Here is a 17,221-nt window from a genome sequence, read left to right on the forward strand (position 1 = left end):
GGGTTACCCTCGGTGGAATCTCACTGATATAACACGTAGTGCAATTAAAGCCAGCAGGATAGATATATTAGCAAGTAGAAATGCCGCGGCAAAGTAAAGAGTCAAGTTATCGTGATGAATATAGATTACTTGTGCCACTGGGTACTTTTGCCACTACTGCGCTGTCCGCTACTGATTTATTTTGCATTGAGACGGTATGTAATTTGGAAAGTGGATGTAAAACCAGGAATGGCACGTTTTATACTAACATGATTGAATTAAGCCCAGTTCCCCGAGTGACTCAATAAAATTTTGTTTGATAGTTTATACAGTACTAGTAAACTCCTTTCTCGTTATCAATTCCTATATAAAACGATCAGGACACACCACCTGGAAGAGTCTCCATGAATTTGAAAATGGCAAAGTTCTTGTAACTGGGGGAAGTAAAGGACTTGGACGGGCTATAATATCTCAGCTCCTACGAGATTATAGTGACCTGATCATCTTGAATGTCGACATATGTCCATCACCATCGGAAGACCCTCGCGTGAAAGACCTGATTTGCGATTTAAGCGATGAGCATGAAGTCACATCATTAATGCACATACTGAAAAGAAAGTATAAAAAGGAAATCCAGTTGATTGTGAATAATGCTGGGGTGAGGGCAAAATTTACTGATTTCAACTGCATGGAACGGGATAATCTTGATAAACTGTTCAAAATCAATACATTTGCACCTGTTCGATTCATCCAAGAATTGGCACCGGGCAAGCGCTCTACTAGACAATGCTATATTATCAATATTGCAAGCACTTTGGGTATATTAACGCCAGCTAAGGTGGCAGGCTATGCGGCGAGCAAGGCGGCACTGATAGCCTTTCACCAATCGTATAGTTTCGAATTGCAAAATGAAGGCATGAGAAATGTTAGGACACTGCTAGTGACTTCAGGACAATTGAATACAAATATGTTTGGGGGATTCAACCCACCGTGCCAATTTTTTGCTCCTGTAGTAGACATCAACAATTTGGCCGCCAAAATAGTTCGCTGCTGTGAACTGGGCCAGAGGGGGCAACTGAATGAACCCTTTTATTGCACTTTTGCTCATCTCTTGATGTGCGTACCTTACTCGTTGCAGCACATTATAAGAAGCTTCTCTCGCATGGATTGTTGCCTTCCAGACGAGTAGAACGTTTTGAACTGTAAATAAATATAATTTTTATAGATGAATCACGGTGGCAAGCTTGGTGCGTGCTCATATTTGTCTGTAATGGCATGTCAATGCACGCCCTGAAAAGTGTTGCTCACATTTCTGAAGCATTAATTATGCTGTGAAAAGTGCTCGTTCATGACCGGTTCGAAAAAAGGTGATGAAGCACATGTTAATAAACACTGGTGAAAAGCCACGTGTAGAAGGACAACGTATACCATAGACGCTCTTTGATGTGGACTGCAGTGCACTGATAAATAGAGATATAGTCGCGGGCTCTGTTACTAATCTTCACACCTTTGATGGTCGAACCGGATATGCAGAAGAAGGCAGGTGGTGGCAGTGGCGGTTCTGAAATGGACGTCTTGAACACTGCCAACAACAACAATAAACAAGGATTTCCAAGCAACAAGAGAAATGCAACAACCAATAAGAAGCCAGGGAACAAGGTCCCCAATGGAAGAGATAACGCACACAATTATCATGGGCAACGCCGCGGACAGAATAGCAAACAACAGAGGTCAAGAGCGCCTTATAGGGAAGCCTCAACTAACATTGATGATCAAGATATAGATATGTCTATTCAGGAGGAAATTATGGGTGGTAATTTCAAATTAAGAGGCAGGAAAACTCAGGTGTCCATCAACCACTTGTTAAATTTTCAACTACCTGAAGTCAAAAGGGAGAAAAGTAGATCTTCTTCCAACAAGAAATCGAATAGAAGGCGCGATGAGCACGTGCACTTGCATGGTGACTCGTTTGTCAACGTTAATTATCGTTTTTTGGTAGATGACCGTTTTGATTATCCAGAACAAAGCAATGATCCCAATATTCCTGTCGATCAAGAAAAGATTCTAAGAGTTATAGTACCAAAGGGTCAGAATTGCTCCATTTGTCTTAGTGAGGAACCGGTAGCTCCAAGAATGGTTACTTGTGGCCACATTTTCTGTCTGAGTTGCCTTTTGAACTTCTTCTCCATTGAAGAAACCATCAAGAATAAAGAAACTGGATATTCAAAGAAGAAGAAATACAAGGAATGCCCACTTTGCGGGAGTATTATTGGTCCCAAAAGAGTCAAGCCTGTTCTATATGAAGATGATTTTGATCTAACGAGGTTAAACGAAAAGCCTGAACCCGGTGCCACGGTGAATCTACAATTGATGTGCAAGCCACATGGCTCACTACTACCTTTGCCAGTAGCACTGCACTTGAATCCATTGAAATGCGGGAACTTTCCTCCTGCAAGTTTGGAATCGATAAAGCATTATGCGCATATCATGAAATGTGGTGTACCTTATTCTCTGGAGCTTTACCAAAAGGACATTGTTGCTATACAAGAACAATATGAAATCGACAAAGCCATTTATAATGATAGTGGAATATTTGTTAAACAGTCCGTTGAGAATATCAATGACCAAATTTCGACTCTACTGGCAGCAACCGCTGAGTTGAGTCCATTTTCTAACGATATCGACAATGGATTAGACAATTTTCATTTTGATGATGATCTTTTGACTAAGTACGATGACACGTCTGCTTATTTTTTTTATCAAACATTAGTGGCATCATCTACAAAGTATTATTTATCTCCACTTGATGTTAAGATTTTATTAACAATTTTTCACCATTATTCAAAATTTCCAGAGAGTATCGAAACAACAATAGAAAACATACATTATGATACGGTGGTAACGGAACAATTGATTCGCCGGTACAAATATATTGGCCATCTTCCGATTGGCACTGAAATTGCTCTTTTAGACTTAAACTGGCGTAAAATACCGTTCCTCCCCAAAGATATTTACGAACAGTTTGCTCCCGAGCTAAAACAACGTCGAAGAAAATTCACAATGAAGAAGCAAAAGGAGGATAAGGAAAAGAAGCTCTATGAAAAAAGACTGGAACAGGAACATGCTGAGTTTTACAGAAATGAAAATGGCAACAGCCCTAAGTTTGAGGACTCTGTGCAGATGGCTACCAATTACGAGTCCATTGTAAATTCCCCTGTACCCCTCAATTCTCTAGGAATATCTGTATTGGGGCCACCGATGAATACATCTACTGTTCCTCCAAAAAAAAAGCCTTCTCACACGGAAAGAACGATTTGGGGGACTTCAATCGCAGTAACAGAAGACGAAAATGCTTCAAAAGAGAACAAGAAATTTCAAGATATGCTACTGCAGCGAATAAGGCAAGAAGACAGTTCAGACGCTACGGACTCAACAGATTCTCCTCCCACGAGTAGTGGCAGGAGAGGCAAGAAGAAAAAGGGGAAAGTTATGCTCTTCAGCAGTAATCATCAAGCTTTGGGTTAGTACTCTGGTATGGTCTACGAAAAAGTTTCCTTTTAGCGGTGAAATCTGAAGGAGTTGTTTTTATTTAGTAATTCAGAACTGAACTTTATTTCTTTTTTACGTAAAATTTTAGACATTAATGCGAGCAAACAATACCTCATACAGCATTCAAATGCATTTATACTAATCATACTATTTACACTATCTTGAGTTAGTGTTACCAGAGTCGTCTCGTGTGATTTTTCACTTTTTACCGAAAGTAAAACAAGGCGATGTTTTTTCCAACTTACGAAATCTCGAAGAAAATAAGAATATACACGTATATCAAAAGGTTAAAAAAAGGGTTAAAGAATACAAGTCACGTAAAGGACACGAGATGAGTGGTAAATTCGTTCGTGCTTCTAAATATAGACATGTTTTTGGCCAGGCAGCTAAAAAGGAATTGCAGTATGAAAAACTCAAGGTCACCAATAACGCATGGGACTCTAATTTGCTAAAAACTAATGGTAAATTCATTGCTGTAAACTGGAACGCTTCGGGAGGTGGTGCGTTTGCTGTGATTCCGATTGAGGAAGTTGGCAAGGCTCCAGATCAAGTACCTTTGTTTAGGGGCCACACTGCGCAAGTCCTGGATACTGATTTTGACCCGTTTGATGATCATAGAATTGCTTCCGGTTCCGATGATTCCAAGATAGGCATTTGGAACATTCCTGAAAATTATAAATTTCATGACCATGCAGATGAAGATGGAGAGCCAATTGATATCAAACCTGTAAAATTTTTAACAGGCCACGCAAGAAAAGTTGGGCATATTCTTTATCACCCTGTCGCCAAGAATGTATTGGCATCATCTTCTGGTGACAACACTGTGAAATTATGGGATGTGGAAACTGGAAAGGACATGATTACTCTGAAACATCCAAATATGGTCACATCCATGTCGTTTTCGTACGATGGTAATCACTTAGCCACGGTGGCCCGAGATAAGAAATTGAGAGTCTGGAATATAAGAGATGGAAGAATCGTCAGTGAAGGGCCTGCGCATACCGGTGCAAAAAATCAGAGGGTGGTATGGTTAGGAAACTCTGACAGGTTGGCTACCACTGGTTTTTCAAAATTGAGTGATCGTCAAATTGGTATTTGGGATGCCTTCAATCTTGAAAAGGGAGACTTGGGCGGTTTCTACACTGTTGATCAATCATCAGGTATTTTGATGCCCTTTTATGACGAAGGTAATAGAATTCTTTACTTAGTAGGTAAAGGTGACGGTAATATTAGATATTACGAATTTCAAAACGATGAGCTGTTCGAACTATCTGAATTTCAATCCACGGAAGCACAGAGAGGCTTTGCTGTAGCGCCTAAGCGAACGGTAAATGTCAAAGAAAACGAAGTTCTGAAAGGTTTCAAGACCGTCGTTGATCAGCGCGTTGAGCCAGTTTCATTCTTTGTTCCAAGAAGAGCAGAAGAGTTCCAAGAAGATATCTATCCAGATGCACCTTCTGATAAGCCAGCTTTGACTGCTGAAGAGTGGTTTTCTGGTAAATCGGTTGAAGGTCCGATCCTTATTAATATGAGATCCATCTATGACGGTTCCGCTCCAAGCTTTCGTGAAGCTAAAACATCTGAAGGGGTTCCAACTCAAGCAGAAGTTCCTAAAGATGAAGAAGGGCCTGTCGAGAATGTGGAGGGGCCAACTATCGAGCCTAAAAGGGTAGTAAAACAAGAAGCTTCAAAGTCGCCTTCACCACTGAATTCTGCATCCCCACCTTCTGCAATCAACCATGTATTGAAGGAAGATAGTTCCATCAAAAAACTGCTGAAAAAATCCTCGGATATTGATCAAGTCAATCACGTTGAGGATCCATCCAGAGATACTTCTGGATGGGAAGAAGCAGATGATGAACTGGTTCATATTGAAAACGGACCTGCCGTTACTTTAATTGAAACTAGGAAGGAGAAGTCAGTCAAGGTTGATCCTCCAAAGGAGTTAAAACCGGAACCAGTATCTATAGCAACGGATAGAAAGCAAGGAGAAAAGTTGCAGGAAGACAAGTACTCGGGGAAAGTAGAATCCCCTGCGGTAGAAAAATCTTTAGTTCCTTCTACAACAATTGCCACTGCTAGTAACAAAGAAGACGCTTCAGCAGCTAAGACGTCACCTAAATCATTAGGTCTGAAACAATCTGTTGAAAAACTGTCCACATTGGTTCTGCAACTAGAAGATGTGGTTGATAAACTGACGAAGGCCAATCTTGATAAGGACGAACGTCTGTTCAGACTGGAGCAGAAAATTAGTGAGTTTTCAAAATAGAAACAGTTTTTCTAAAGGTAAAACAAAGTTAATCCCTTTGCATGAACTGCTTAATTGTGTTATTGATTATATATTATACATAAGAGGATAGTGTAAACAAAGTACGAGTGCACTTACTCGAAAAGAAGATAAATATATGAAATCAATCCCTCTCTGTAGCAAGATGAATTTTTTTTTAGACCGATGTATCAAGAGTTTTGAACAAATATAATATGGTTTTACTTCATAAACCTTTATAAAACGCGTCAACGACATTAGGTAACCCTGAATCAAATTTTTATGTATATTTTCTTCGCTTCGCATATTTAAAATCTTGAAAAATTGACTAACTCGGAAGTTGATGAGATCAGGATTACTAATTAAAGGTAATCGATTGGGTCATTTTTTGATTAGGTGCACGTTCGTAACTGCATTCCCGTTGTTATAGAGTTTTCAGATTCGCATTCTTCTCAGGCGTAGGTCATTTTCTCCTGCATATCATACTACTGGAAAGATTTAGACGAAGCTCCATAGAAACGAATAATCGATCACAAGTACTTAGTAGGAAAATAGCTTTGCGCGGTTTTATCTTACTTTCCATCCCTACTAAAATTTTTACTTTGTCACTTTTTCTCTTTCATCTCTGTATGTCATCTATCTCTATATATATAAAAAGCGTCTGTTAATTATAAATGAATTCCACAAGCCCCGATAATAATAATAAGGAGATTGCGCCCAACACCAATGTACAGCTAGCTAGTGTCTATACTAAGGCAAAGTCTTATATTCCTCAGATTGAACAGGTTTACCAAGGTACAAATTCAAATATTCAGGAGGCGAAATTATTAGGGGAATTATTACAAGTTTTAGCAGAAGTTCCCAAAGGTACTCATTTATTCTGTGATCCCATTCTTGAACCAATATCGATTTTTTCCCTAACTATTTTCTCTTTCAACGAAGAAGCCACCGCCACATGGCTGAAAAATCATTTTAATCCGATCCTCTCCGTTTGTGATAAATGTATACTACATTTTGCTAGAGGGAAGTGCAAAATGCTTCAGCATTTTGCCATACAAAGACATGTCCCGCATGAACACGTTGCCAAATTTAATGATATTGTTTGCCAATGGAGGGTGGAGGCAATTTTCCCAATTCTAAGAAATATTTCTGTTAATGATAATACAGGTATCAATATTACAGAGGAAATTGAGACCGCGATGTATGAGTGTCTTTGTAATCCACATATGCTAAGGCTAAACAAACATCTTAAAGCTACCTTTGAGGCAATTTTTAAATTTTTTTTCGATACAAAGCACCGTTTGTTGGATGTTACAAATCCTTCAAGCATAAAAACTTTTATATCTGGTGTTATATTTTGTTGGTGTGAAGGCTCAAAGGAGGAAAATGAGTGGTCACAAGCTTTTCTAATGAATCTGTATTCAAAAAACTTCCATATAGACCTTTCTAGCTTAACTCCGGATATTATTGAGGAAGTTTATATTCACATTCTATTCCTACAGAATCCAGCAAACTGGACGGAGGTTGTCGTGTCTCAATTTTGGTCAAGATTACTACCAGTATTCAATTTGTTTGACAAAGACGTCTTTATAGACTACTTTCAAGTCCCAAAAAATATAGAATCATTGAAAAAAACGTTCAAGTTTCCATTAGAGTCAATTTTTAAGATGTGGTACAATCATCTGAGCAAATCATATCATGATAAACCCATGGACTTTCTATTGAGGGCGCTAACACTGTTCTTGAATAAATTTGGATCCGAATTTTGGTCAAAAATTGAGCCATTCACATTCCACAGCATTTTAGATATAATTTTCAATAGAGATTTATTTCCTACCAAATTAATTGAAATCCAAGATAACTCAATAGTCGATCACCAAACAGAAGTTTATTTTCAACTTACTGGTTCTGTAACTGATTTACTTTCCTGGACCTTGCCATTTTATCATGCACTTACACCATCCAAAAGGATACAAATGGTTAGAAAGGTTTCAATGTCATTTTTACGAGTAATAGCAAACTATCCGTCTCTAAAATCTATTCCTAAGGCCTGTTTAATGAATTCAGCAGCTGCTTTGCTGAGAGCAGTACTCACAATTAAGGAAAATGAAAGAGCAATGCTTTATAAAAACGATGAATTCGAAACAGTGCTACTAACTAAAACTGATTCTAGAGCGTTGCTCAACAACCCTTTGATTCAAGATATAATAATTAGATCAGCTTCAAACCCTAATGAATTTTATCCTGGGTTAGGTTCTGCTTCTGCGTCAGTTGCTACTTCCACGATGATGGTATTAGCAGAATGTATCGATTTTGACATCTTGCTATTATGCCATCGAACGTTCAAGCTTTATTCAGGTAAACCAATTAGTGAAATTCCAATTTCTACGAATGTCTTAGAGAACGTTACGAACAAAATTGACTTGAGATCCTTTCATGACGGTCCATTGTTGGCAAAACAATTGTTGATATCTTTAAAGAATATTAATGGTCTTTTAATAGTACCGTCAAACACCACCGCAGCTAAAGCACACAATACGTTGAATCAAAAGTTTCTTCTGTTATCAACAAGATTAATGGAAAAATTTGCAGATATTTTGCCAGGTCAACTCTCTAAAATTCTTGCAGATGAAGATGCCTCACAGGGATTTTGGTCATGCATATTCTCCTCCGATAAACAATTGTATCAAGCGGCTACAAATATTTTGTACAATACTTTTGACGTTGAGGGTAGATTGGAAGGTATTTTGGCAATTTTGAATAATAATTTGACTGTAAATTTAAAGAATATAAACGTGATGCTACAGAGGCTAATCAACTGCGAGTTCTATGAACCTTGTCCACGTGCTGTCCGTGTATTAATGGACGTGGTGAGTGCATTCGTAGACCCAATTTCTGGTATATTTGCCAATTTCCAAACTTTGAAGAATCAAAACACTGAGGAAGAATTTCTAAAGTTTTGGGAATTATGCTGGTTATTTCTGGACACAATCTACAAATTCACTCTCAAGTGGGCTTCCAAATATGATTATTCTGAATTAGAAAATTTTACCAAAGATACTTTAGACTTGAGTCGCTCTTTGGTGGATTCTTTCAGAGAATTTTCAAGTATTCTTCACGACCAAGACAAAAATTTGCTACTGAATGTTTTGGACACCTTTAAGAATATGCTGTACTGGCTAAGGTTAAGTGATGAAGTACTTTTGGAATCCTGTGTTAGGTTGATCATAAGCACGTCTGATTTAGCTTATGAAAAACATGTAAAAGTTGAGGATTCATTAGTAGAAATGATGGCTAAATATGCTTCAAAAGCAAGGAAGTTTTCAAATAAACTGACGGACCAGCAAGCGAGTGAGATTCTACAAAAGGCGAAAATGTTTAATAAAGCGCTTACAGAAGAAGTTGCTACAGATGCCGAAAACAACAGAAAGGAGAAGGAATTGTCTAGGCTTGGAAAAGTGATAGATTTGACGGATTCTGCATCGGGATCTCCATCTCTATCACCTTCTCTGTCTTCGGCTGTGACTCGTTCCTCTACGGAATCAAGAGCCGACTACCTGCAAAGAAAAGCATTATCTTCTTCAATTACTGGTAGACCTAGAGTAGCACAATCCAAAATAACATCCTTTGGCACGTTCCAACCATCAACTAATGCCAAATTGCAGCGTACGAAACCTGTCAAGCCTTTATCTAAAATGGAGTTAGCAAGAATGCAATTATTGAATAACAGGGTTGTTCATCCACCTAGCGCACCAGCGTTCCATACCAAGAGCAGAGGCTTGAATAACAAGGATGACGATAGCAGTAGCGAGGAGAGCGATAATGATTTAGAAAGCGCTCGAGAGCTTTTTGCTATCTCAAAGACAAAGGGTAAAGGTATACAAACTGTCGATATCAATGGAAAGGTTGTGAAGAAGCAAACTGCGGCCGAGTTGGCTAAACAAGAATTAGAGCATATGAGAAAGAGGTTGAATGTTGATATGAATCCTCTATATGAGACTATGTTACAATGGGATTATACTAGAAGTGGTGAATATCCTGATGACGAGCATATAAACCATTATTCTGACGTAAAAGATGTCTTCAACTCTCCGGCTGATTATCAAAAGATTATGAGGCCTCTATTGCTTCTAGAATCTTGGCAGGGGTTATGCTCTTCACGTGATAGAGAGGATTATAAACCTTTCAGTATTATTGTGGGAAATCGAACTGCTGTGTCCGATTTCTATGATGTTTATGCCTCTGTGACAAGACAAGTTTTACAGGATTGTGCCATTTCCGAATCAGACTTGATTGTAATGGCATATTTGCCTGATTTTAGACCAGATAAAAGGTTGTCCACCGATGATTTCAAAAGATCACAGCATACATGTTTGGCAAAGGTGAGAACGTTGAAAAATACCAAAGGAGGAAATGTTGATGTCACACTAAGGATCCATAGAAATCACTCTTTCAGTAAATTCCTTACACTAAGGTCTGAGATACATTGTGTAAAGGTCATGCAAATGACAACTATTGAAAGAGAGTATTCGACACTGGAAGGTTTAGAATATTACGACTTGGTTGGGCAAATTCTGCAGGCTAAACCATCACCTCCAGTGAATGTAGATGCAAGCGACATCGAAAAAGTCAAAAAAAATTATAAGCTTAATACATCGCAAGCCGAGGCTATCGTTAATTCAGTATCTAAGGAAGGCTTTTCTCTAATTCAGGGTCCTCCCGGTACGGGTAAAACAAAGACTATATTGGGCATTATTGGTTATTTTCTATCTACTAAGAATGCCTTGCCTTCTAACGTTATCAGGCCACCAATAGAAAATCACCCATCGAGCACTGACCAACTGCTGAAAAAACAAAAAATTTTAATTTGTGCACCTAGTAATGCGGCTGTAGATGAAATCTGTCTCAGATTGAAAGGTGGGGTGTATGATGAGCAGGGCCATCAGTTCAAGCCTCAATTGGTGCGTGTAGGTAGGTCAGACGTTGTGAATGTTGCAATCAAGGACTTGACTCTCGAAGAACTTGTTGATAAAAGGATAGGTGAAAGAAATTATGAGATCAGAACCGATCCAGACTTAGAACGTAAGTTTAGTAATGCTGTCTCCAAAAGAAGAGAATTAAGAGACAAATTAAACTCTGAGAGCGGTAATCCTGAAAGCCCGATGTCCACAGAGGATATCAGCAAATTGCAGCTCAAGATCAGGGAGTTGAGTAAAATAATCAATGAACTTGGTCGTGATAGAGATGAAATGCGTGAGAAAAACTCCGTAAATTATAGGAATAGAGATTTGGATAGAAGAAATGCACAGGCCCATATTTTGGCTGTTAGTGACATCATCTGTTCTACATTATCTGGTTCAGCCCATGATGTACTTGCTACTATGGGTATCAAATTTGACACAGTGATTATAGATGAAGCATGTCAATGTACAGAGCTTTCTTCGATCATTCCTCTAAGATATGGAGGAAAACGCTGCATTATGGTTGGTGATCCGAATCAACTGCCACCAACTGTCCTTTCAGGTGCTGCAAGCAATTTTAAGTATAATCAATCACTATTTGTTAGAATGGAGAAAAATAGCTCTCCGTACTTGCTGGATGTCCAATATCGTATGCATCCTTCTATTAGTAAATTCCCCTCATCAGAATTTTACCAGGGACGCTTAAAAGATGGTCCCGGTATGGATGTTTCAAACAAGAGACCTTGGCATGAGATTTTGCCGTTAACTCCCTACAAGTTCTTTGACATTATTAGTGGCAGACAAGAACAAAACTTCAAGACTATGTCTTATACAAATATGGAGGAAGTACGTGTCGCCATTGAGTTAGTCGATTTCCTGTTTAGAAAATTTGATAACAAAATTGATTTTACTGGAAAAATTGGTATAATTTCTCCCTATAGAGAACAAATGCAAAGAATGCGGAGAGAGTTTGCCCGTTATTTTGGTGGCATGATCAACAAATCAATTGACTTCAATACAATCGATGGTTTCCAAGGCCAAGAAAAAGAAATCATTTTAATATCGTGTGTCCGTGCCGATGATACTAAATCTAGTGTTGGTTTCTTGAAGGATTTCCGTCGTATGAATGTCGCCCTAACCAGAGCAAAGACAAGCATTTGGGTTTTAGGGCACCAAAAATCTTTGACAAAGAGTAAGCTATGGAGGGATTTGATTGAAGACGCAAAAGATAGAAACTGTCTTGAATATGCTTGTTCCGGCTTTCTGGATCCCAGAAATAATAGAGCTCAGAACATTTTGAAAAAGTACAATGTATCTGTCCCACAGGAGCAAGAGGATGATTATGAGTTGCCTATGGAATATATGACTAGCAATTCCGCCGATGAAAAATCTAGCATGGACCTAAAGAAGAGAAGAATTGTCAATGAAGGCGATGAGGCAAACAGAATGATGAAGAAAAAGAAGAAAGATAAAGAAAGGAAGAAAGAAAAGAAAGAAGAAAAGAAGAAGGAAAAGAAAAAGCTCAAGGCTGATGAGAAGAACAAAAAAGAAAGGGGAGAAGAATCCTCCACCTCATCATCTGGTACAAAGAAAAAGTCTTCCATTTTTGGCGGAGTAACTGTGCCCAATGCCGTTGTTCCTAAAGCCTTTACTGATGTTAATGGCAAAAAGGAGACGACAGCGGCTGTTAATAAAAAGAAAAAGAATAGACATGTTTGTTTTTCTGATGATGTCAGTATCATTCCCAGGAGTGAGGAGCCTGAAATTAAAGTCACCAGAAGTTTGTCTTCTGTATTAAAGGAAAAGAAGTCAAGCATGAAAGATACGAAAGCTTTTTCCCCACCTCCAGTCAATGGCAGTGATGATGAAGACGATGAAGATGGATATACGCCTTCTATTTCCAGTTCTTCACTAATGAAAACTGGGAGGAGCAGCAGCAATAACAGAATAATTTCAAATCAACAAAATTTTGACGCAAGTATATACGATGATCCGCAAACTACACAAACTAAAAGACTTCAGCTACCTGCTACGGTTGCACAGCATGCAAATTTAAAAACTCATGCACCCACCAGTACCCCGGGAGTTTTAAGCGCCTCCGATTATGGTGAACCTGACCGGAGAGGAGAGAACGTACCAAATAGGTGTAATTCTCAACATGCGAGTAATGAAAATCAAAAAATAGTGGCTCCTGCGGGATCGGAAGTACCATCCGGGCCTTCGCTTACACATTCCCAAATGACTTCTTCCAGTGGGCCAGAAAATCCATATAGTCAGAACTCCCTTTTGGAACAGCAGCGTTCAACCCCTAAGATGCCTGGTGGCGGGCCTGCAGGTGCACGAAACAGTTCGAGACGAAATGCGTCATCTAGTCCTTTCATTCCCAGGAAAAGAAAACCTAGACCATGATCACGAGAGAAAATCATAACTATATTTCGCATATATATATATACCTGGATACTAAACATCTAATAGCAGCATTGTTCTTTTGTTATTCTTATAACTAATAAAAGTGTTTTGCGATTTGACATATAAGCATGCATTTGAATATTACGTAAGTATATGATATTCAAAAATTTATGTTATTTTTATTAGCTAGTTTAGCCTTTTCTGTTTCCTCAATCAACCTTCTTAGATATGGAGCCATTTTTACTAGCTTTAATTATACTTTCAGAAATACCAATTTTTGGCGGCGACTTACTCGCAACCAAGAAAGGGGGACTTGCGGGTTGTTTTAGACTTGAACTTGCATTTGAATCCTTATGAGTTTCGTACATATCAATTGGTTTGGGAGGTGTAGCGCCGCGATTGCCGTGAGTAGTTGTTGCATTCTCTGAGTTTAATTCTTCACAAGCCTTCAGAAGTACATCTCTTTCGTTGGTTATCAAAGTTGTTGTGAGCTTTCCATCGGGTGATTCGAGAAGGCAATTGAGGTATTGTATTGTAGATTTGATCATCTCGGTCATTTCGTTGGGAGAGATATTAGAGTTGCTGCTATTCTGGAGTTTAGTTATAAGTTTGTTCTCCAAATCTCCGACTCTTCCTTGACAGTCTAGCCATAAATCACGTTGTGCTACCAAAGCGGAAGATTCATTTTTATTTTTGGTTAGCTGATCCTGTAAATTATCAATCTTCAATTCGATGAGATCCTTCATGTGAACGAAATTCTTCCTACTGATAATTTCTCTTTCGCTGTGGTTTTCATCAGTGTCTGACAATCTCAAATTGAACAGTTTTTCTGATAACGATTTTTCTTGTGTCAAGGGCGACTCGAATCCTATCCTCTTCATCAATCGAATCTTGGACTCTTCGATCTTGGATAAATGCAAATCGATGCTACTTATCTTAGAGCGTATTCGCCCAGATTGTTTTTTCAATTCCTCTTCGATGAATTTATCATCCTTTTTAAAGTCCCTTAATAAATTTTCTAGCTTCATTATTTCCGATCTGGCCTGTTTATGAGATAACTGCAGCAGTTTGTAATTATACATCATCTGATCTGCAGAGGATCCCGTGTTTTGCGTTTCTTCTGTTCTGGGATCTACATCATCCGTATATGATAAAATTGTATTTTCTGCTCCCACCGATTCAATATACTTGTTCAATGATGTCCGGTAGTGTGATGAAATGGAAATGATGGCATTCTTATCTATGATATAGTCCACCTGTGCGGTGTCCACTGCTCGTTCGATATGCCATGATTTCCGTTCCTTGCAAAGAAGCTGCTCTCTTTCGTTCAAGTCTAATAGATCCTCCTTGTCTCGGAACAAAGATTCAATCTCCCTCCTCAAGAGCCCATCATGAGATACCAAGAGATCGTTGATTCTGCACAGATCATTGAGACAAATAGCGATATCTTTTCGAATACTTGTCACTTGAGAGGCAGAGTTAACGTCAGACAATGCCTTTTCGTGCAGTCCGACTAGATTACTCAGATATTGCGAAATCTCTTCTTTCTTTTCTAAAACCTGATTCAATTCCATCTCTTCTTCTCCACCTTCTTTTGTTTTTTATTTAGAACAACTTTGGATGAAACGTGGGAGAAATAAAATAGAATCAAAAGCTCCAAACCAATATGTGCACCTTATACCTACTTATCAATCGATTGGCAACGTTCCAATGAGCTCACGTGGTACCTTCGTGTAGTATTCTTTGAATGGGATTTACGATACAAAAGATACTGTCTATATCTTTTGTAAATTCCATGCCTAAACGCCAAAATCCACGCCCTTAAATTTTTGTAAATACATGCGCTAATGCCCTGCAAGCTGTTCTAGGGTTTGTGTATTCAGTGAAAAAGGATAAAAGCTGACTTGAAGAGACTATCGTTCCCTATTTGCAGCACGTTTCTTAGTAGTACAGCAAAATAGATTTCTTTCAATGTCGTAAGGGCTTTTAAGATACTGTCATGTTCGTTTCTAGCTCTGGCATATTACATAAGTAATGGTCTTCAAAGCCGCACACGTTTCTTTTTCTAAAAAATGAAAAATTTTTCACTGAAAAAAAAAAATGAAAAACTAAGGTATAAATACTTGAATAATTTGCCCTTCTGATATCTGGCATAATCTTTGAATGCAAAACCCTGGAGGTTTGCTTCAGTTTCGTGGACTTGTGCATTTTCACGTAATATGCTGGGATCTTTCTGTTCTACATTTTATCCCATTTCTTTCTTACTTTTTTATAGCTAAAACTGAAAGAGACTTTCTAATTCTACGAAACGTCATCTCGTCCATCTCATTCTTATTCTAGAGAAGAAAAGGAGTCAAGAATAGTAAAGGTTTATCAGTGCAACTAATAACTCCGAAAATACATAAAACAATGACGGCCGTTAGAGATTACAAGACTGCCTTGGAATTTGTCAAGAGCTTGCCACGTCTGGATGGTTTGTCTGTCCAGGAGTTAATGGACTCCAAGAGCAGAGGTGGGTTGACGTACAACGATTTCTTGGTTTTGCCAGGTTTAGTCAATTTCCCATCTTCCGCTGTTGGTTTACAAACCAAATTAACCAAAAGGATCACTTTGAACACTCCATTCGTTTCCTCTCCAATGGACACTGTTACAGAGTCAGAAATGGCCATCTTCATGGCTCTTTTGGGTGGTATCGGTTTCATTCACCATAACTGCACGCCTGAAGACCAAGCCGACATGGTCAGAAGAGTCAAGAACTATGAAAATGGGTTTATTAACAACCCTATAGTGATTTCTCCAACAACTACCGTCGGCGAAGCCAAGAGCATGAAGGAAGAATTTGGATTTTCTGGTTTCCCTGTCACGGAAGATGGTAAAAGAAACGGCAAATTGATGGGTATCATCACTTCTCGTGATATACAGTTTATTGAAGACAACTCTTTACTCGTTCAAGATGTCATGACCAGGAACCCCGTCACTGGTGCTCAAGGCATTACATTATCTGAAGGTAATGAAATCTTGAAGAAAATCAAAAAGGGTAAGCTATTGATTGTTGACGACAAGGGTCATTTGGTCTCCATGCTTTCCAGAACTGATTTGATGAAGAATCAGAACTACCCATTAGCTTCGAAATCTGCCACTACAAAGCAATTGTTATGTGGTGCTGCTATTGGTACTATCGATGCTGACAAAGAAAGGTTAACATTGCTGGTCGAAGCTGGTTTGGATGTTGTTATCCTAGATTCCTCCCAAGGTAACTCTGTTTTCCAATTGAACATGATCAAATGGATTAAAGAAACCTTCCCAGATTTGGAGATCATTGCCGGTAATGTCGCCACAAGAGAACAAGCTGCGAATTTGATCGCTGCTGGCGCTGACGGTTTGAGGATTGGTATGGGTTCTGGTTCTATCTGTATAACCCAGGAAGTTATGGCGTGTGGTAGACCACAAGGTACCGCAGTTTACAACGTTTGTGAATTTGCTAACCAATTCGGTGTTCCATGTATGGCCGATGGTGGTGTTCAAAACATCGGTCATATCACCAAGGCTTTGGCTCTTGGTTCCTCCACTGTTATGATGGGTGGTATGTTAGCCGGTACTACCGAGTCACCAGGTGAATATTTCTACCAAGATGGTAAAAGATTGAAGGCCTACCGTGGTATGGGTTCCATTGACGCCATGCAAAAGACTGGTACTAAGGGCAATGCATCAACCTCTCGTTACTTTTCTGAATCAGACAGCGTCTTGGTTGCACAAGGTGTCTCCGGTGCTGTCGTTGACAAAGGTTCCATCAAGAAGTTTATCCCATATTTGTACAATGGTTTACAACATTCTTGTCAAGACATTGGTTACAAATCCTTGACTTTATTGAAGGAAAATGTTCAAAGCGGTAAGGTTAGATTTGAATTCAGAACAGCTTCTGCTCAACTAGAAGGTGGCGTCCATAACTTACATTCTTACGAAAAACGTTTACATAACTAGTTGGTAACTTAAATTCATTAATAAAATAAAACTTAAAAAATTCTTATTTATATTTATCCTGCTCTCAGTTTAGTGT

The 17,221-nt window shown here is 38.8% G+C and overlaps 6 protein-coding genes across 6 annotated transcripts; 5 read left to right on the plus strand and 1 right to left on the minus strand.

The window, feature by feature from the left end:
• Positions 1-114: 114 nt before the first annotated feature.
• TDA5 (Tda5p) lies at positions 115-1,168 on the plus strand (the record flags this gene model as incomplete). The annotated part of the gene is made up of 2 exons (XM_056230050.1): positions 115-194; positions 268-1,168. 2 exons carry the CDS (start codon positions 115-117, stop codon positions 1,166-1,168), a joined length of 981 nt encoding a protein of 326 aa, XP_056084007.1.
• Positions 1,169-1,491: 323 nt separating this feature from the next.
• MAG2 (RING-type E3 ubiquitin transferase MAG2) lies at positions 1,492-3,504 on the plus strand (the record flags this gene model as incomplete). Its single annotated transcript, XM_056230051.1, has 1 exon — positions 1,492-3,504. The coding sequence occupies one exon, from the start codon at positions 1,492-1,494 to the stop codon at positions 3,502-3,504; it is 2,013 nt and encodes a 670-aa protein (XP_056084008.1).
• Positions 3,505-3,859: 355 nt separating this feature from the next.
• Positions 3,860-5,797, plus strand: CRN1 (coronin; the record flags this gene model as incomplete). Its single annotated transcript, XM_056230052.1, has 1 exon — positions 3,860-5,797. The coding sequence occupies one exon, from the start codon at positions 3,860-3,862 to the stop codon at positions 5,795-5,797; it is 1,938 nt and encodes a 645-aa protein (XP_056084009.1).
• A 671-nt stretch (positions 5,798-6,468) lies between these two features.
• SEN1 (DNA/RNA helicase SEN1) lies at positions 6,469-13,164 on the plus strand (the record flags this gene model as incomplete). The annotated part of the gene is made up of 1 exon (XM_056230053.1): positions 6,469-13,164. One exon carries the CDS (start codon positions 6,469-6,471, stop codon positions 13,162-13,164), a length of 6,696 nt encoding a protein of 2,231 aa, XP_056084010.1.
• A 209-nt stretch (positions 13,165-13,373) lies between these two features.
• On the minus strand, positions 13,374-14,738 carry ATG23 (Atg23p; the record flags this gene model as incomplete). The annotated part of the gene is made up of 1 exon (XM_056230054.1): positions 13,374-14,738. The coding sequence occupies one exon, from the start codon at positions 14,736-14,738 to the stop codon at positions 13,374-13,376; it is 1,365 nt and encodes a 454-aa protein (XP_056084011.1).
• An 835-nt stretch (positions 14,739-15,573) lies between these two features.
• Positions 15,574-17,145, plus strand: IMD3 (IMP dehydrogenase IMD3; the record flags this gene model as incomplete). The annotated part of the gene is made up of 1 exon (XM_056230055.1): positions 15,574-17,145. The coding sequence occupies one exon, from the start codon at positions 15,574-15,576 to the stop codon at positions 17,143-17,145; it is 1,572 nt and encodes a 523-aa protein (XP_056084012.1).
• Positions 17,146-17,221: the final 76 nt, after the last annotated feature.

Source organism: Saccharomyces kudriavzevii (genome assembly GCF_947243775.1).
Source record: "Saccharomyces kudriavzevii IFO 1802 strain IFO1802 genome assembly, chromosome: 12".
Taxonomy (NCBI): Eukaryota; Fungi; Ascomycota; class Saccharomycetes; order Saccharomycetales; family Saccharomycetaceae; genus Saccharomyces; species Saccharomyces kudriavzevii.